General features: G+C 36.0%; 1 protein-coding gene across 1 annotated transcript in view; it reads left to right on the top strand.

Moving 5' to 3' along the window:
- The window catches only part of LOC121853164 (basement membrane-specific heparan sulfate proteoglycan core protein-like), a 476,204-nt gene that overhangs the window by 266,316 nt on the left and 188,343 nt on the right, over window positions 1-21,545 (top strand). The window contains exons 40-44 of the mRNA XM_042347127.1: window positions 1,975-2,085; window positions 2,571-2,747; window positions 11,198-11,308; window positions 14,005-14,133; window positions 18,561-18,713. Of these exons, the coding sequence (XP_042203061.1) occupies window positions 1,975-2,085; window positions 2,571-2,747; window positions 11,198-11,308; window positions 14,005-14,133; window positions 18,561-18,713 (681 nt within the window). The remainder of the gene's footprint in view (window positions 1-1,974; window positions 2,086-2,570; window positions 2,748-11,197; window positions 11,309-14,004; window positions 14,134-18,560; window positions 18,714-21,545) is intronic.

The following is a 21,545-nucleotide window of genomic DNA, read 5'->3' as shown; positions in this document are numbered from 1 at the left end:
TCAAGTTGAAGCAAAAGTATCCAAAGTTCAATGTATTCAATTAGAAGTGAAAAGGTATCTCATTCATAAAGTACTCAAGTACTAAAAGTAAAAATTAACAACAAAATTATTAATCGTCTCGAATATTAAAATAAATGTACGGTAAATTATATAAAACTAGATAACTAAAGAAAAATAAGACATTGAATTAATGGTTATTTGCAAAACTTTCTATTGAGATTTGAAAATAGCAGCTTCAGAATTTTCTAAATACCCTGTATATAAAAACTTTAGGCTATGCAAATTTAAAATGTGTATGATGTTTGGTTAATGAAACTGGGATATTTTTTTATTAGGCTTGAATTTTTATATTATCAACACAAATTATCTTAATTTGATTTTATATTAGCAGGAAAAAATAATGTGCAGAAATGAGGGTTATTTTGATGTTTGGTAAACACTTTCATATTATAAACTGCTCAGAATTAAGGGTTATTCTGATGTTCGGTTAACTTTTTGAATTGTGTACAAATTGACAAGATGTGCACCAGTTTGCATTTATAAATTTGTTATAATCTTTGAGCAGTGTGCAAACAGATTTTTTTTATCTATTTATTTTATTTGTAAACAATTGTTGTATGCTGTTTGATAACACTGAACATGAAGAAACAATTCCCTGTTACAGTGATCCCTCGGTTAACAAACGCCTCGGTTAACGAAATTTCGGTTAACGAACTGCCTTCCATAAGAATCTTCAATTCAGTTAACGAACAAAAATTCGGTTAACGAATTTCTTACGAACCGACTTCAACATGTTTTAGCTTGCACTGGCCGGGCAACCAGCTTTAGTATCAGTCCGCCAATACATTAATCGGTTCTAGGGCTTAAATTCCTTACTATTTTAGTAAATATCAAGAAGTTTATACTATTCAATAATTTTAAAGGTTTAATATTCAATTTTGTAGTCATTTTAACAATTATTGAACATAATTGAAGGTAAAGTGACTAGTTTAATGCTCGGCATCCAGCCTCTTAACACAGCAAACAGGCGTTAGTCTCTCTCTGTTTTCACTGGAGGTAACATCTTGCTTGAGACTCTCTCCAACTAAATGCTTTTTTTTGTGTTTCCAAGCAAATTACTGGTCATTTTGAAATATATTTTACATATTGACAATATATAATGCAGTGCAGTGTTGATTTAAAGAAAATAATCTTGAAATACACCAAGAGAACCAAAATTTTATGGGTGAAATGGTGCCATGGGGTGACTTCTCTTCCACCCCAATGCCTTCTCTTCTTCCTTCTCCTCCACCCCCATTCTAATTCCCATCATCATCATCCAGGAGCCTTCTACATACACACCTCAAAGTAAGTGAACTTTTCTACCATTTTTGTTGAATTTAGGAAATTTTTGATGAGCTGGAACCAATTACCCAAAAACCCATTGAAACAATGGTTTCGGTTAACGAACTTTTCGGTTAACGAACAACCTGCTGGAACGGATTGAGTTTGTTAACCGAGGGACCACTGTATTGTCAACTTAGTAAGGAGACTAACAATGATTTTAATATCGTCTTTATTCCTTGGGGTGGAGGTTAGTTAGTATTAGTATTTACCTTCAACACATAAGTGTTTTAGTTGTGAGCAAGGACTACAATGCTTTGAAGTTAACCAATATTTTTTAAGCTCAATTTTAATATTATTTACAAGCTAGATGTATGGATGGATTGCATTTGTGCTCTCTAGATTATGATACTATGGAGCTTCACAATTTTTACTGCATTTGCACTGTTTCAGCAAACCGTTCCCTACAGATGAAATAAGTTTTCCTTCAGAGTCAGATTGCTTATGTGTATACGTACATGCAGTATTTACTTTTCAATGATTTCAGATTTTTTTTATCAACATTTTACTTCTGTTGTTTATTTTTACATGTATGACTAAAAATATGTTTTTAATGAAAATTCCAACACAAGAAAATAAAATGTTTCGCAGGCTGCAGTAGTGTTGAGTGGCAGTGTGACTCAGGAGAGTGTATTTTCAGCACAGAAATATGTAATGGCGTGCGGGAATGCTCAGATGGGTCAGATGAAAGAGATTGTTCAGGTGTGTTGTCCAGTGTCCATCTGTACTGTTAGATGTAAACAAAACTTTCCTCTTTGAAAACCCTCTTCTTTAAGCTTGCCATGTATATATAGTATAATATTTAAAATCAGACTCCTTATAAACGAGTATTGCTGTAAGGGGTCACACCAGGGGTTCAGAATTGGCAAGATGCTGTTTTTGGAACCTGTGTGTGTGTGTGTGTGAAACAAACATGCATTTTGTTTATGTGCCTGAAATATCAATGTCAACCTCTGAATTTACAAGTACAGTACTGTATATAAATATTCAAGGATTCAAAATTTTTATGACAATTATTTTAACCCAGAAATGCACTTTAAACATCTTTATAAACACAAACACATGCAGAGGTTCCCAAAAGAGAATCGTGTCTGCTTGAATTTCTGATATAACCACCTTTCCAGTTTTGCGGTGCTTTCATTTATCCTTTGTCCCATCACTTCACCCCACACATTACCGGACCTCAGATTCTTCCAAGCCTTGCTACGATGGCCAGTTCCGGTGCAGCACTGGTGAATGTATTAATCACTCTCGCCTTTGTGATGGCTACGATGACTGTGAAGAAGGTCAAGATGAGAATTTTTGTCCCTTCAACTTCAACTCCCCTTCAAACTCCACCCCTGAATTTGTTCCCGAAGCCCCAGGTTCGATCTTCATATGTCAGTGCACTTGGTTGCTATAAAATCATACCTGTCTTCTGTTTATTAAACAGGCAAATATATGTTCATCTTAAGAGAATGTTTTCGAGTTGATATATATTGCCATAACAAACAGATATTTCTTTGCAGTTATCATATTTTGAACTTTAAGTTCAGTATTGTTTAATATTGTTCTCTTATTACTAACACATAGTTATTTTTCAAATAATGGCAGGTACAGGAGTGGGCTGTTTTATAAAGTACAACTTCATTTAACTAATATATGGATGTTACTGTACTATACTTGTACAAGTAAAACATAGATGAATGTTTCAAAAATTCATTTAGTCTGTGTTAACATACTAAATACAATTTTCTACAACCACTTGATGGCAAACCCCCAAATGAGAGGAGGGTAATTAATGATGACATACCCGTTGCCGACTTTTCATAGAAAATGAATTTACAAATGCTGCCATTTAACTGTGTTTTGCAGTGAACACTGTCATAGTGTGGGCAAATGTTTTAAAATGGAATTTTCTATATTGAACATAACCTAACCTTAGTTGATAAAAACACAATTGGCTGAAGCATTGTTAGAAGACTGCACCAACCTAACCAAAGAAATTTACTTAAACTCGCCTACCTTCCTAGCTGGGGGGCTCCATTCCTTACCATATTAAACAAAAAGAACTTACTCTGATATGGTGTAATTTTACGCTTACTGTGGATGAGAAAGAAGCCGCTCGGACCGAATGGCTCGTAAACTTACATTCAACGGTGGACAACATTGAGCATGGATAGGGTCTCCATACCATTTTATCGCCACGAAAGATGAAGTAGTGGTGATAAAGTTAGCATAGGGGCCTAATTATCTACCAAACGAAGCATTTACCCAAGAAATTAATATCATATCCAAACTCGGCGATTGAAATATAGTAAGAAAATATCCATCTGAACAAATTATGCTGTGACGGGTAGGTCATCAATATTAACTGAGAGGAGATAGATTAGCTAGGACAGTGAATCAATGTGGGCCAAACTTACCACACACCACTGCAAGCAACCCACACCAACCTTGCCAGCCAAAGAATTGAACTCTAGTTTCTAACTGGGCAATAGCACTTCAGTCAGTTTTAGACTAATTTATAATTTTCAATCAAATACAGGGAATACAGTAATTTCAGTTAACTGTCCACCTTATGATAATCATTTGTTTTGTTTTTTACAATCTGTATTAACGATTGTGTGTGCATGTAACAGTAAAAAATAAAAACAAAATTGCGTATACAGTACTTGTATCTAGTTACAGGGACAATCTAACTTGGAAACATGCCAAGTCCTCACATACATTCACTTTCCACACACACACGCGCAGCCTTCATTCATATTTCTTATTTAATAGTAACGTATTTTTTGATGTGTAGTAGACCCTCGCCAATTACGGATTTCCCATCTACAGATTCCAGGTATCCACAGTTTTTACTCAGAATACCATTTCACCAACCATGGCATTGAATTTCGAGTATAGCATGCCCTTCAAATTTTGTGGGGGTTAGGTTCTCAAAATGGCCGTGAATAGCCAAATCCGCGAATAACATTTGCTAACCAGGGGTGAGGGGGGGGGGGGGCATTTTTACTTGTGTACAAAGAAATGTACACAGATCAGGTTAGTAACGTGACCCAATAATCTCCCACCCAACCTTCATCACAAGTGTAAGACATGATTAGCTATGTATTACAGTCAATTGAGTGAAGTATCTGCCTTAGGCTAAAGGTGACAGGATCTGCTAGTACAATATATACAGTGCACAAGAACACTTGCCAACAGTGCGTAACAGAGAGTGACCGATCGTCCAAGTTACTAACAAGCCGATCAGTGGTGAAGAGGATACAAGTAACACAGCGTTTTACACGCCCATATCATATAGAGACTTTGTTTTTTAAAATATATTTATTTAACAAAGCTTTTAGATGAAGTATTCAGGATTATTTTGATAAAAAAAATGGTGTGTAATGAAATTGAAACCGATTTTAATGACTTCGATATCAACATTTCTTACCCTTTTTTATATATAAAAGAATGGAATTCCCATCACTATATCATATAGAAACATTTTGTTTAAGGATATCTGATTGGAAACGTTTTGTAGAGAATTTAATAAGGATCATTATGGTATCAAATTCATCTCCCTATCACAATTAGCTGCTTGGAGCAGAAGGGGGGGGGGGGTTTAATCACATCTCAACCCCCCCTGAAAAAGGTACATGCTTCTGTCAACACATCCCAACACCACCTACACACATCGCTCATACACCCTACATCACACACAAACACACACACTCCAAACAACCACCCACACAAACCCTCCAACAACCACACACACACACCCAACAAACACACACAGTCAATAGCCACACACACACACACACATATACACAACACACACACACACACCCTCCGACACCCTCCAACAACCACACACACACACACACACACACACACACACACACACAACCACCCACACACCTACAACAACCACATACACACACACCCTCCAACAACCACACACACACACTCCAACAACCACACACACACACCCCCAACAACCACACACACACACACACACACCCCCAACAACACACACACACACACACACACACACACACACACACACACACACACACACACACACACACACAAACAACCACACACACACACACACACCACCCACACAACCACAACAACCTCCCAACCACACCCCACACCACCCTCAACACACACACACCACACACACACCACACACCATAACAACCACACACACCCCCAACAACCACCCACACACACACACACACCCCACACCACACACACACACACACACACACACACACACACACACACACACATCACACACCCCTGACACACACACCCACCCTCCAACAACCACACCAACACACCCTCCAACAACCACAAACACACACACACTCTCCAGCAACCACACACACACCCTCCAACAACCACACTCGCACACACACACACACACCCCACCTCCAACAACCACACACACACACCCTCCAACAACCACACACACCCCCCCAACAACCACACCCACATGCACACACACACACACACACACACACACACACACACACACACACACACACACACACACACACACACACACACACACACACACACATACACCCCAACACACTCACATACGCCCCAACACCATTCACACACACCCAACATGGGAATTAAGACACATCTGCGTGTGTGTGTGTGGCTGCATGGTAGCGAGTTAAACATCAGTTCTTGAGGAGCACTTACCAACACTCATTTCCACTCCATCTCTCTATTTACCCACACCTTTCTACCTCTCTGCTTTTTCACTCCATATTTTAAAATGTTATGTAACGTAATGTTGAAGGGATACAACTTTGCTCATTTATACTTATATCTGTACGTACCACAATCTCTAAAAATACTTTAGCTTTCGTGTTTATTCAAGACATCTTCAGGTCATGAGACCCACAAATCCCCCAGCCAAGAAAGGGTGACCTGACATTCCATCAGAAAGTCAGTGATATGAGACCACTAATCCACCACCCTACCTCCACCTGACATTGAGTCAGGTCAGGTCCCACCCCCTCGCCAAAAAAAATAAAAAATTACTTTAACTTTCAACTTTATTCAAGACATTTTAAAAAAAATTCTCTCAATTTTCAACCTCGGAAAATTTGTTCCTAAAGCTGGAAATTTTTAGAAAATTCCGGCTTTGGGAATGATTTTCGAAGCTAATTTCAATTCCGGCTATCGGAGAGTAACGGGTTTGAGGGATTCCGGCTAACGGAGATATTATTATCCTTATTTTTATTATTATTACTTCTACTAATACTACTATTATACTGTGTTAACCGATATAAATTGTATATTATAGATTTATATTTAAAGTCTTAATATCCCATGTGTTTGTTTTGAAAAAATAATTAATATAATACATGTGCAGGGGGTCATCATTATATGTTCCAGAGAAGTGCAACTTATAGAGAAACATTTTATAATGAGGAATTTTTCACTGTAAGAATTTTTTAATCTTCATTTATTACTTCTCCACTTAAAAGTTTTTCCACTGAACTTACAATTGGATTTATAAATCATAGAGCTGCTATTCCAATCTATTGCAATGGATTGGAATAATAGCCATAAATAAGCTCAAATGTAGCTTCAGGGGAAAATTTTTTGAATCTTCATTTATTACTTCTACACCTAACTTTAACCTGGCATATGGACCCCGGACCTGATCCTGAATATTGTCATCAAGAAGATTATCCCTAATCACTGCCCTACCTCAACTCAGGAGACAGGTCATTACTTTTTTGCTTGCATTTATCCTTCACCATTGATCAGCTCGTTAGCCGCTTGGGCAATTGGTCACGTCTCTGTTATGCACTGTTGGCAAGTACTGGGCTTGCACTGGCTCCTGAATGTATCTGAACCTGCTCCAATGCTTGTCAAGTCTGTTCATTAAAGAGCTCACACTCGGTGCCACCACTACACTCTGGCAGATTGTTCCAAGAGTTCACAACTCTCACTCCGAAAAAGTTACCCTCACAGTTTTTTGGGCTTGCGGTTTCTTCAACCTTGAGCTGTGACCCCTTGTGGGGTGAGCGTCCGCCAGCTCCAGGTAAGGACACTCGACTGAGTAGTGCCCTTTGAGATGCTTATACACCTCAATTATGTCCCCCCTTGCCCGTCTGTAGTACAATAGAACATCGATATAACGCGAGATACGTTCCAAGAGAGGTCGCTTTAAACTGAATTCGCACTAAATCGAAGTGTTGTTTCAATAGAATAATTTAGTTTGGTACTTCAGAGAAACACAAAATGCTAAAAAGACTGACAGTCTACCCAGATGCACCTCAGCCCATCTTCTAGGATAAATAAAACATTGTTTTTTGTAGTATTACGTTAAAACAGACACTCGTAAATCAAAACGGCTAAAGTTAAGGGATGCGAAATGACCTGTTTACTGGCTGGGAAGATGGGGGGAGGGAGGGAGGTGAGGTGATATGCTTGACAGTTGATGCCAAGGTCTAGTGCTTATTTTCTGTCCTTAAGAGTGACTTTAAATTTTTCTCTTATAAAATGTCACTGAACTGACCTGGGAGAATAAAATTAACATTGCTGGAATTCTTATAAGATAGTGATTAGTTTTGAATATGTATGTGCTATAGTTCACATTAGACATGCAAATTTTAGTTCTAATTACAAATGGCTAAATTTTTTATCTTTTGTTCAAAATATATGACGTTTATATTCAAATTATTCGTTGTCTTACAAAGATTCTAGCAGTGCAAATCATATTCTCCTAACTTTAGTCTGTGATATTATATAAGATAAAAACTTATAGCCTTCTGTATAACCACCAAACCCTGCCTGGGAGGGGGTAAGGGGAGGTGACAGTGACATGTTTGACAGTTGGCGCTGAAGGTCTAGTGAGGTATTTATTTGTTTATTCGTGTCCTTTAGATTGAGTTTTTGTTTTTTGTTTATAAAATGTTACAGAAGTGACCGGGGAGAATATAATTTACATTGCTGGAATTCTTATAAGATGGTGATTAATTTGAATATAAACATGCTATAGTTTGGACTAGACAAAAATTTTAGTAATCATCTAGTACAGTACATTATTTTGAGTACATGTACAGTACAGCTTTGCCCTCAGGACTGTGTAGCGTGCCCAGAGAAACATTAGGTGCGAATTTTAAAATATGATGTGCCAGATTGAAAATGCAAAATAGGAAAGATTCGCTTTAAATTATAATACTGTATTGTCCTTAATTGTGGGTGTCGCTTTAAATCAATAATCTTAAATTGAATCTCTTTAAATCAACGTTCTACTGTATAAGCTAGGCAAGTTCAGGCGCTCCAATCTATCAGGGTAGCTGAGGTGCCGTAGTGCAGGGCACCAGTCTGGTGGCCCTCCTTTGAACATTTTCAATCAACTGACAATCCCTAGCATATCTCAGGGGCCAGACAGGGTGACAGTATTCCAGACAAGGAAGCACTTCACTTTTAAAGATCGTTACGAGGGACGGACCGTCTATATATCTGAACGACCTTCTTATAAAACCTAATAATTTAGTCGTCTGATTTACCTTCTTCTCGCAATGGCCCGAAAACTTCAGCTCATTGTCAACATACACACCTATGTCCTTTTCACATTCAGTCTCAATTAATGCAGTTTCTTTGTCCCATTGGGACATATGATACGCCTCCTTAGCAGCCATTTCTTCGGCCATTCTTTGAGCTCACGGAGATCCTAAAGCAGCTCCTCACAGTCTGCCTGGTTCGTAATTTCCAAAAATAATTTAGCGTCATCCGCAAACATTTGTATGGGGGAGTGTACAACATCAGGCATTTCATTTATGAAGCAAACAAACAACAGCGGGCCCAATACACTGCCCTGTGGTACCCTGCTTGTGATGGGTACACATGATGATTTCGTGCCATTAATCACCACACACTGCTTGCAGTCATGTAGAAAGTCTTCTATCCACGCTAGAACATTTCCCCGAATCCCATACCCTTCCAGTTTAATTTTCAGCCTCTCATGGGGTATGCTGTCAAAAGCCTTGGCAAAATCTAGCTATATATTGTTGATATTACCACCCCATTCCAGAATATGGGTCCAAATATCCAGTACTTTGAGTAATTGTGTTAAGCAGGAGTGGTCCGGCATAAAACCGTGTTGGCAATCCCTTACAAGGTTGTTTCGTAGTAGATGTTCCATCATGGCATCTCTTATAATGCTCTCAAGTACTTTACATACTATGCTGGTCAGGCTCACCTGTCTATAGTTGTTCGTGGAGTGACAATCGCCCTTCTTGAAGATAGGACTCACAAAAGCCTTTTTCCAATCACTGGGGACCTTTTGTTCATCCAGGCATTTACAGAACAGGATGTTTAGGGGCTGAGCAAGCTCGTTGCACAACTCTCTTAGCACTTTGGGATGCACCATGTCAGGTCTGGGACTCTTATGAACCTTTAGCTTTGACAGTTTATTTCTTATAACCTCTTCTGTGAACACAATGTGGGTCAGTGCTGTGTTGAACCGTCTGTCCTCAAACGCAGGTAGGTTAATCCCATCCTCTCTTTTGAACACCGAGGAAAAGAAGCTGTTCAATGCCTCAGCTTTGTCCTGGTCAGAATCTGCGTAGCTACCATCTTCAAGCCTCGGGTCTGATACTCCTACACGCATTTTTAATTTAGACTTTGCATAGTGGTAAAACGCCTTTGGGTTTGACTTGACCTCACTTGCAACCAGCCCTTAGAACTCCTTTTCAGCCCTTCTACACTCTGACTTTACTTGGTTCCTGGCTCTTGCTTACTTCCTCCTGTCCTGCTCATCGTTTGACCTAACCTGATTCCCATGTTCTATGTCTTTCTCCCTTACTTAGTTCTGTTAGTTGGCTGAAGAGGGTCCTTGTATAGCAACTCCCAATATTTCATCTTTTATTTCTCCAATGTGGGATTTTACTTCATTTACCAGTGTGACCATTACACTTTCGGAATATTACCTACAGTACATATTATCAGCTCACCTCGCAATGTAAGTTTTACATTTATTTATTACTGTATTATTTAGTTTATTATTACTGAATGTACATTTACAAATATTTTTGTTTGTATAATAATTATAAATAGAATATTTTATGTGGCAGCCAAAGCAATTTTTTGGAACCGCTCATTTATTCTAGATTCATTCTGAATTTAAAAAAAGCGAATTAAGCTGAAATCCGAATTAACGAGGGTACCGTGTATTGTATACTATAGCAGGTTTTTTTTTTTTTTTGGTGTATGCAAAATACAGAATGATAAAGGACTGAAACCGATTCCCATTTACTCCATAATTATTATATCTACCTTTGACAACGCAGTTTGCGAGGTTGAAGTGGATTTCGTGAATATATCCATTTCATTGCCAGAGGTATACTGTACCTGCATTGTATTTGATTTAGTGGAATTCTCAAAGAGTTGTGCATGCTTTAATCCCTTATATGGAATGATTACTGTACCAGTTTCACATGGAGTGCACACTTGGATTGCGAGTGTCAAATGATTTTATTCTTGTAAAAGTGACACTCTTACCCAAGAATGAATTTGTTTTACGCCTAATCATCATGATTGTTAATACGTATTAGTGTTTGAAATATAAAAATTTTTATTGCATGAATTTTATTTATTATTAATTTAAAACTTTATTTTGTCTCACCCGTAACACTCTTGACCACCTTTCACATGTATGACTTCATTTTCCAATTTGTCTTGATTTTAGCTTTTTATTTAACTATTCTGTTGAATACACACACACACACACACACACACACACACACACACACACACAGTTACCTATATGTACCTTATTTCTCTTTAATATTCCAATTCTCAGGTGGATGTACATCAAATGAATTCCACTGTTTGTCTGGAGAATGTGTCTCGTCAGGAGTTAAGTGTGATGGACACGGGGATTGCTACGATGGCTCTGATGAACATGAATGTGGTGTGTGTTATTACATTATTTATACTCTAAACATACAGTATATTTATTTTTTCTCTGATTTGTTAGTTTGTTTCCTTATTTATGTTAATTGTTAATACACTTATACAGGACTTAAGATAAGTAAGATACAAATTAGTTAACTTCTTTTCTGAGTTCACCAACTTCAGTAACTCACAACAAGGTCACTGCACCTGAATGCCAAACACTATTTATCATACCATCTTGTTTTCCTATCATGATTTATTTTTCTCTTATTTCTAATTTACACCTTCTTATATTTAACATTTAAACTTCGCAGCTACTAAATAGCTCCAAAATTTCTCTTTACATCCTCAGCTTTTCCTACCTTTGGTATGGATATGTCTCCATACATCTCTTAATCCACTCTTTGCTTCTTATTTTTGTTGTTTTGTGGTTCAGTTCAAATGTACTTGACATTCTATTTGCTGACATATCCACTCCCAAATATTAGAGACATTTTATGTGTTAGATGTAAGTATACTATACAGACACTCCCTGGTTTATGGATGGGTTTAGTTCGTGGAGGCTGTCCGTAAGCCGAATTATTTGTAAACCGGGAAGTGATCCTTCCATAGGTAATCATTGAACACACATAGAAAAATTAATGTATAGTACAATTACTATACAGGTATGGGACCATTTATCCAGTATACTTGGGACCTGGAGGTTGTCAGGTTACCAAATGAGGAGTTTTTCTGGAATTTGGAGCACCAGACCTAAAATGTACAGTTAACCCTCTGTAAATGGCTGTAAAGACTGTTCAGATCAATAGATTCAGCCCTTAAAGTAACTTTAACTGTACACTGTAACATTAAAACTTAAGATTGTAGGCATACAGGTGTCCCTTGTTTAATCATAGTGATGTGTTACTGAAAATCCTAACACTTGGAGAAATTATTGCTGAACGAGGAATAATATCTGTGGAGATGGTATGTTGCCATTGTTACATGTAATGAAGCTATACAAGTTATGTAATCATCATAACAACACTGTACTCTAATGTGGCTCAGAAAAAAGAAAATATAATATAAAACCATAAAATAAGAAAAAGGAAGAGCATGGGTGAGTGTGTGTGTGAAGTGAATGTTTGTGTGGACTTGGCATGTTACCAAGTTAGGCTGTAACTATAGCTACATTCCCCTCCCCCTACTAGGCTAAGCTGTGTTTTGTTAATTTTCAACTCTTAATTTCGATCGATATATGTAAAAAAAAAAATTATTACTGTTGCTTGCACACACAATCATTCACACAGAATGTGCAATAAAAATTTATTATCATAAGGTAAAAAATATAATGGGAATAAAATTTCTTACATGCATGGGAATTAGCATACAGAGTGGAGGAGGAGGAAGTGGTGTGGGGATCTCATCTGTTTGCTGTCTCATGTCCTGTCTGTTATGAAACTATTGTCAAATGGCAACACAGTATTTTTGCTTTTATTTATTATAATTATTTTTAGTTATTACTCACATTTATTGGAACAGTACAGAATACATTCAACACAGTTCAGCTGGACAGTCACCCAGCTGACTCAAGAGGAAACATATGTGGCTGCCTTTGTCAAATAGGAGAGAGGGAGTGTGCGGCTGGCCGCAGTTACTGCTCACTGCTTCAATACCTGAATTCACTTCCCACACACACACACCCGTTCTCTTTATTATTCTTATTTTGTACATAATTATATTTTATATTTTCTTTATTTCTAATACACATTAGAGTACAGGGGTATTTAAATGATTTATCCACAACTTTTATAGATTCCTTACATGTAGCAAAGGAAACATGCCATCTCACAGACCACCTCATCCCTGGTTTTTCCCCCATCATAGTGAGTCGAACATCGCTAAACCAGATTTTTACCAATCGTTAAACAAAAAAGGGTGTTAAAGATTTTATATCAGTAAACCAAAATGTCATTCAGTGAATTAACATTAAATGAGGGATACCTGTATGAACATCAATAACAAAAACATAAATATTATTAGTGAAAGCATGAAGAGAGCAAAATGATATAAGTTAATGTTCAAACTTACATCACAGTCACCCCTGATATTCGCCTTTGCAATGGTGCTGCGCCACAAACCCTCTGACCTCCACACACTCACTTTCTGTATGTATGTAATTGAGTAACTGAGTAAGAAAAAATGAAGATGATTACCTACATCTACCAGAAATTACGTGTTAAAAATACTTTATATCACATAGACTAATAATTACCAGTTGTTTATAATATCGAGTGTGCAGGTACCGGTAACTAAAAAAAAAAAAAATTACATGTACAATATCCACCCAAAATTATGAGTTTATAAGTAACCATAACATGACATAGAGCTCACAGGTAGAGTACGGTTTGAAATATACATGCTCGGCCCACGAATTACTTGGTGCTCATCTTAAATACAACTTAAGTGAGAGTATCCATAAAGTTGGAAGTCATCCATAACCCAGGGAGTGTATATGTATATATATATATATATATATATATATATATATATATATATATATATATATATATATATATATATATATATATATATATATATATATATATATATATATATATATATATATATATATATATATATATATATATATATATATATATATATATATATATAATTTTAAAGTCTTGATTATATATTTCATATTATATACTGTACACTGATTTTCCACAGACGGTTCTGCCAGAAATTGTTCAACATCTGAGTTCAGATGCAATGATGGTTCTTGTGTGCCTGAGACCGTACGTTGTAATCGGATAAAAGACTGCATTGATGGATCTGACGAGCATGATTGTCCTGGCAGTGTGTACCTTATTTATTTGTTTGCTTCTGAATTTTCCATTTTAATTCTTGCTGCAATTAATGTTTTCTGATGGAGAGTATGCACATAATCTCTTAATATGTTGACTAAGTTTATCCAAGGATGTCAGCCTCATCATATTTGACCAAAGTGGTTAAACTACAATAGCAGTTTGTTTTTCCAACTCCTGTTTGTATATTGTACTCACTTTTGAAATAAAAGAATTTCTTATGGATGTGGATGTTGACATGCAAGGCTGAAAGATCACTAGACCACAATGGTATCCCATAGAAGAGTCATTCTCTGCTTTGACTGATCACAGAAAATGTGATAGTAGTCTTTCACTCCCTTTGCTATTCAGCCCTAAGTATGAGCTATGTTATTGTAGGTTTCACTGTCACCTCTCTAAAATTTGTGGCTTTTTTTTATTCCTGCCACCTTTATAAACCCAATAAGTTTAGAACACCCCCCCCCCCTTACTTTACATTGCAATTAGGTGTAAAATTTGGAGCAGCCATGTAGTTAGTAATATTTTTGGAGGTAAATAGTATACAGGTATTAACAGATATATTTAATTTCTTTTAAGCTACCAGCAAGTAGGATTAGTATTCTACCAGTTTGTGGAGAATAATCCTCAATACTGTACAGTATACATAATATACCTCGGCAGTGATTTTGGAAATAGTGTTCCACTCACAATTGACGAACCAGCTTTCCAGGATATCTAAGAGGCTAGGACTCGAGACTGGTTTAAATTCTGTTTTGGAAATTTCCAGGTTTAAATTGGTCAGAAGCAATTATAGATACATCATTTACTAGGAGGGGTGAAGTTTTAAGTCTTGAGGCTTCAGTGGTTAATTGTAGAGTAAATTTACAAATTTTGAAGGATTTTTTTAAATAGTATTTCCACATACAATATTAAGTTACTTACTGAAATTGTCAATGTTTTCACACGATTTTTATTCTCAACTAATTTTCAGTCATATCCACCAACTTTCAGTGGCAACAGAGAAATTCTCAATACGTACAGGGTATTAAGAAAACTTTCAGCGTACTATACTCGTATGTTCTTTGCACTAAGTTGATTCTCAAGATCCTATTGCTCATTTATTTTCTGATTATTGATATGATATGAGAATTATTAACTTGGAATATTGTTTTATGAGGTCATTTATAGATAATAGAATAGAAAGAGGAGAAAAATGTTTTTTAAGTTTTCAACTGTGGATCAGGTCACAGATATAAAGATCATGGGATTTATACTTATTTTAATGGGGCAGAGCAGCCCATTCCTTACCTCAGGTATTGGAACTGCCATATACTTTTTGTAGACTTCTTGAATGACAACATCCATATGATTTGAAAACTCTTCTACAGTATTTTAGAATAAAGGGTCCAGTATGTTTAAGAAATATAATTCACTATTGTAGTCTAGTCAATATGTTCACACCTGATGTAGTGGTCACCATGGACATGCGTGCCTTTGATCATTAGATGAGACTTGATGATCAATCCCTCTTTTCCTCTATTAAATCTTTTTGATCTTTGTAGTGTGAAGTAGATTACATATTACTCATATTTACATGCAGTTTTGCATTGGGTCTTTTTTAAAATAACTCCTTAATGCTTTGTTATCACTACTTACCTTTTGAAATAATATTGAGTGCTATCTTAAAGCCCATTTTTGGTATTTGTAATTCTTGACATTTACTTTAGTGCAATCAGAAATTAGTCACTTCTGATCATCAATTAATAAAAGTTAATTGTAGAAAGTACATGTATGGCAATGTCAGTTATTTGGGCATTTTTTAACTAAAATATCATAAAGAGAATTTATGATGGCTGTTGATGTTACTTGATCATGCTGTTTGTTACTGATGTCTTAAGAAATTTACCTAAATGTGTCAAAGAGAACATTTTATATTGACATTAAAAGGTAATCAATAATGCTTGAAAAGGTGAAGCTAGAGAGATATTGCAGTGTTGTGTGCACTAACAACTCTATGAGGAATGTCTTTAACACTGCACTTGTAAAGCATGTATAACACAGGTAGAGTACTTTTTGAAAGATCTTCTAAGCCGACACAAGGGAAATTAAATCAGATTTCATCGTAATAAAAATTCTAAATATAAAACTAATACTATAAAGAACTTTTTCTTATTGTTGGAGTGATTTTGTTTTATTCAGAAATACATTATTCATTGTGCCAATGTTATTCTTGATAATATTGCTATACTATATGTCTAATCAATATGTTATTTGATTCTAATATGCCTGCCACATGAATATGATGGTGCTGAGGTATCTTACTCTCTCATAGGGAGTTAATATATATATATATATATATATATATATATATATATATATATATATATATATATATATATATATATATATATATATATATATATATATATATATATATATATATATATATATATATATATACACACACATAGACTTCAATATACAAACAAACAAACAATACCTCACTAGTCAGGAATCTAACCCGGGACCTCTATATGTGAACAGGGAGCGCTACCACGGCATCACAAAAGGCAACAAAAACTATCCTAGGCATTGTTGGATTTCACACAAAGCCTGCTCCTTTGTATTATTCTTAAGCAATGAGCCTCCTCCGGGAATAGCCCATGTCAACTATGTGGTTGTAGTAGCATTTTACAGACTAGCTAGAAATCATGAGGCTACCAATACATCTCAATATACAAACAATACCTCACTAGTCAGAAATTGAACTCGGGACCTTTGCCTGTGACCAAGGAGTGCTACCATGGCACCACAAGCTCTAACCCCAGATTCGTCTGTGCCGGAGCAAGTTGCCTCTTGGTTGTCTCGTGGCCAAAGTAAAGTTTTTTCTTTTTTCTTTTTATGGGGATTAGCCCACCTCGACATAGGTCACTAACCCACACTAGGGCCTGGGGGACGAAAAAAATATTTTGAATTATAAATACAGAAATGAAGATGGGAAGATATTGGAAGCATAATATGTTGTCTAATGGTAGACCCTGCTGCCATATGGCATCACAAGTATTGTGACCAAGTCCCAGGTTGCTGATTTACAATTGAGACCCTGTAAATCAGCAACCTGGGACTTGGTCACAATACTTGTGATGCCATATGGCAGCTGGGTCTACCATTAGACAACATATTATGCTTCCAATATCTTCCCAGGCGGTAATACCTCCCTGTTTAATAGCTGCCTACTACCTACCTACTGTATTTGGGTTTCTTCCAAATACAGTATCCTTTACCCATAGATCTTGACTCAAAAATTCTTTCACCTCAGTTGTTTGATAAGAGAATCTAACTGCTCTGTTATAGCACATTCTTCTAAAAAGTCATTTTAGACAATTACATTCCCTTCTTGAATGTGGAGTTATTCTCATCTATGCACTTCTTGAGCTCATAGCTCTCCAAACCTTCAGTTGTCTTTCCATATTTTCTAAAACACATTGCTTAATACTCAAGTGAAAATTTTTCACTGTGGTAATGGGGAATCACTGAATGATTGTATTTTTTTATTTGAGAAATGCTTACTGGCCTGAATGCCCTTGATTGGTTTGAAGTCTTGCAGGTCACTTTTCAAATGACCCATAGGCCAGAAAGCAAAGGGTTGAATATAAAAATGTGTTTTGCTGTTAAAGGGAGGTGATAAGTGAATTGGAGCTCTTCCTTCTCTTTTGTTTGTAAGGAAGTAAGTTTATAATTCAAGTTTATAAATGAGGGATGTAAGACAAGTGAACCAGCTCCAGGTTCATCCCAACTTACCTGTTAACTGGCTTTCACAGCAACCAGTGGATCATACTTAGAACTTACTTCATAAACCCTGGTTTGGTTGGGCAAGAGACTATTTATGCAACAATCATGTTGATTCAACAAGACAGAATCCATGCCTCTAGAATGTAGGATTGTAGGTACTTTACTCCCTAGACAGGGCAGCTTTTGCTTGGGAATGCTCTGTTGGTGAATTTTGCAGGTCATAAGTCGAGAGGCCATAATCCAAGCCTTTGTTTAACCACTGTATTAACCCTGTTGTTTAAGCATTTTATCGAAGGAATAACTATACTTTTCTTTTATTATTTTTTGTGAAAAAAAAAATGCCCATGGATATTTTCATCTGAAGTTACACTTATGATGACTTATTGCACCATTTTATATCACTCCAACATTGTGTGAAACTTTAAAAAAAATTTACCTTATTTTGTTTTTTTACTGTATAGTATATGCAGTACAGGGGGTATTAGTCTTTGATATACAGTATACACATTTCTATTTGAATTTGATTTTTCAAAATACCAAAGTATGACTTCTACATTATATAGAATTAATCATTGAATGTCTGAAATCATAATCTACATAATGTTTCATAATCATATTATAAATATTATCCCTTCTTTGCTGCTACAGGAGAATGTCAGTCATATGAGTTTAAATGCTTGGATGGTCAGTGTATATCACTGAATGTCCATTGTGATGGAAGAGTAGATTGTCGAGATGGATCTGATGAGGCTGGCTGCAATGAAGAAACTACCACACAACGCTCAGATTTCGAAAATTATAGTATGTTATTGTGTCAGTTATTGTGCTAAGCATTAATATAATTTTTTTTTGTGTTTCAGCTCATGCAAATGAGTATTGCTAATCAAACCAATTATATTGCATGCAGCTATAATTCTGGATGAGAAGGCCCCTGAAATATAGCACTATTCTGTATCTATCTCAGGGTGAAATAACTTGTACCACATCTCATTCTGCTGTAGAAGACCTTCCTAAGGCAAAAGCAAGTGCAAAATTACAAATAAGCATTTTTAGCTTGTGCCTCTATCCAGTTGACTTGTAATTAGAGAGTTCAATGTCTTGAATAACCCCAAACTACTCAGCCAAGATTATATGTTGGCTACAGCAGGTAAACCAGTCATACCTACCTCCCCATCGCACCATCAGCCCAAAATAGAGAACTGAAATGGATGACCTCTGGAAAGAGAAAGTTTGTTAGCCGCTGGGACAGGCCAATCTGCACATTGCACAAAGCTATGGGTCTGCCATTTTGTTTGGAATCACTTTGTCATATTTGATTAGTTTGTAGCCAAATGCCATTGAGAATGGATGTCCACAGACTGGCTCTCCCATGGATATCTTATTTTCACTAGGAATGACAGGTGTATGAGGTTGTGCGGCTTGTCTAGAAAATTACTGCAAGTAACTCAGGAGACTTGGGAGCTTCTAGTACATTCCCAACTCTGAATTGCCAACAAGAAAAATGGTTATCTTTTCTGGGGGATATGTCTGCTATGGCAGAACCCTTAGTCTAGCTGCTTCACACTAGGGTAAGCAGTGCTCCACAACCAGGAACAAGCTCGGGCCCAAAGCCAGAATGGGGCTAACCAGTTTTTTAGATGTTCTCCATAGCCAGTGCTGACCTAGGACTGGAAGTGCTAGAGCCTGAGTGAAGTTGGAGTTAGACTTATCAGAGCATTCCAAAGCCTGGAGCTGGCTCCTAGCTCTTCAGCCTTGAATTGGTCCTGAAAAAGAAGGCAGAGCCATAGCTTCAGTGCAGTGTAAAGATTGATCAGACCTGGATACAAACAGGCCATCTGTTTTCAAAGGACAACAGCTGTGTAAGTCCCTTCATTTTGGGTTAACTGTGTGAAAGGATGAGGGTTTTTCATTTTAGTTTAATATATTAACTCTTATTTTACAAGAATTCCACCTCACTCTGGTTTATGCCAAAAAAAGAGTTTTCGGTTTTCATACAGCCATTTATGAATTGTTCTTCATTGCACTTAAAATTGTGCTTTTCATTTTACAAAATTATTTCACCCTGTATTTTCTGGATACGTACCTAAGTTTTCTTTGGTTTCAGGAGCAACAGTATAATATGTCATACTTTCCTGCCACAAATTAGTGGACTTTTAACAATTAACACAAATTTTTCTCTTTTTCAGTATTTACTAATTGTTTTCAAATATTTATTAATACTGTATCTTAAAAGGCATGAAATAAATTAAATGTGGAAAATTTACTAATACTAATGTGTAGTTTAACACCCACAAGGTTGGTAATCCTATTAAGCTTATAGATTCATCTATAGGTACTTTTAGATATAACCTAGCTAAGGTTTAGGTATCTGCTTTAACCCTTTAGGGAGTCAATAAGATTTCACATTGGTCCCAAAAAAGTTTGAATTTCATTGTCCATCAAATAATGAGTTATTTATTTATTTATTTTTTACATTTGCCAAGATGACATGACCATGAAGTTTTTATATCTGACATTAAAATTGCTTGAAAATCATAAATTCAATCAAAATTATTATTTTTTTACCTAAAACCATGATTAAAAAAAAATTATATACTGTATATTTGTTTAAGTAATGGTTCAAAATATACTAAATAAGTACAAAAAGTATAAATACTGTACTTTGCTTAATATATGGCTGCATTACTGACAAATTCACTAATAATCTGTTTTCATACATAGAAATACAATATAATATACTGTGCATACTGTAGGTAATTTTGAATACGGAATTTTAAAAACAAATTGGCATGTTGATAATTTATGCAAAATGACTCATTATAGCAATTAAATATTTATCAAAGGATAGAAAACAATTAAATATGATGTAGTTTATTCATAATAGCACAAAAAATACAATATAATACAACCCCAAAATACTATGAAAAATTACAGTAAGTATTACAAATTGATAATGACACTTGTTGCCGACTAGTACTGTACTTATCAATAATAAGAACGATAATAGTAAAAAGATTATCATAAAAAACTCCACAGTTCATTATTTTGCTTTCAGACATAACAGGTGACAGCTGCATAGGCCTAGGCCTGATACACTTATCAATAATGTAATTTGCCTGTTTGTTATACAGATATTTGTGAGTATTATGTAATCATTCACAAATCATTTCAAGCTCCTAATTCTAGTATACAAATGATCTGAAATATGAAAAAGCAATCAGCTGATATGGCAACACAGTAGCAACAAACAAGTTGTGCAAACACACTCATATCTCTCTTCTATTTCATTATAATATTCGTACATCATTATACACTGCATTTATTCATGGCTCAGTTCTAATGTCACTATGTAGGTAACTTGCCTATGTCAGGGGTTGTGACAGGAAAAAACAAGCAGGACTCCCACTGCACCCATATCTATGAGATGCATATGGTGTCCTGGGATGTTTGTTTCCATAGTTGCCAACAACAACCACTATATGACAAGAACCTGACCACCTGATTCAAAACTCCAGATCTATACTCAAATAAGATTCCTAGGTCAAATTTTTTTAGGCAGTTGTGGACTAAAGTCAAATGAAGTCCCTGGGGACAAAAACCTGCTGTTTGACTTGCCACATTAAGGCCCTAAAG

The sequence above is a fragment of the Homarus americanus genome, unplaced genomic scaffold, assembly GCF_018991925.1.
Source record: "Homarus americanus isolate GMGI-L3 unplaced genomic scaffold, GMGI_Hamer_2.0 scaffold32871, whole genome shotgun sequence".
Classification (NCBI taxonomy): domain Eukaryota; kingdom Metazoa; phylum Arthropoda; class Malacostraca; order Decapoda; family Nephropidae; genus Homarus; species Homarus americanus.
Note: the sequence above shows the minus strand (reverse complement) of the source record. Positions and strands in the feature narration are given on the sequence as shown.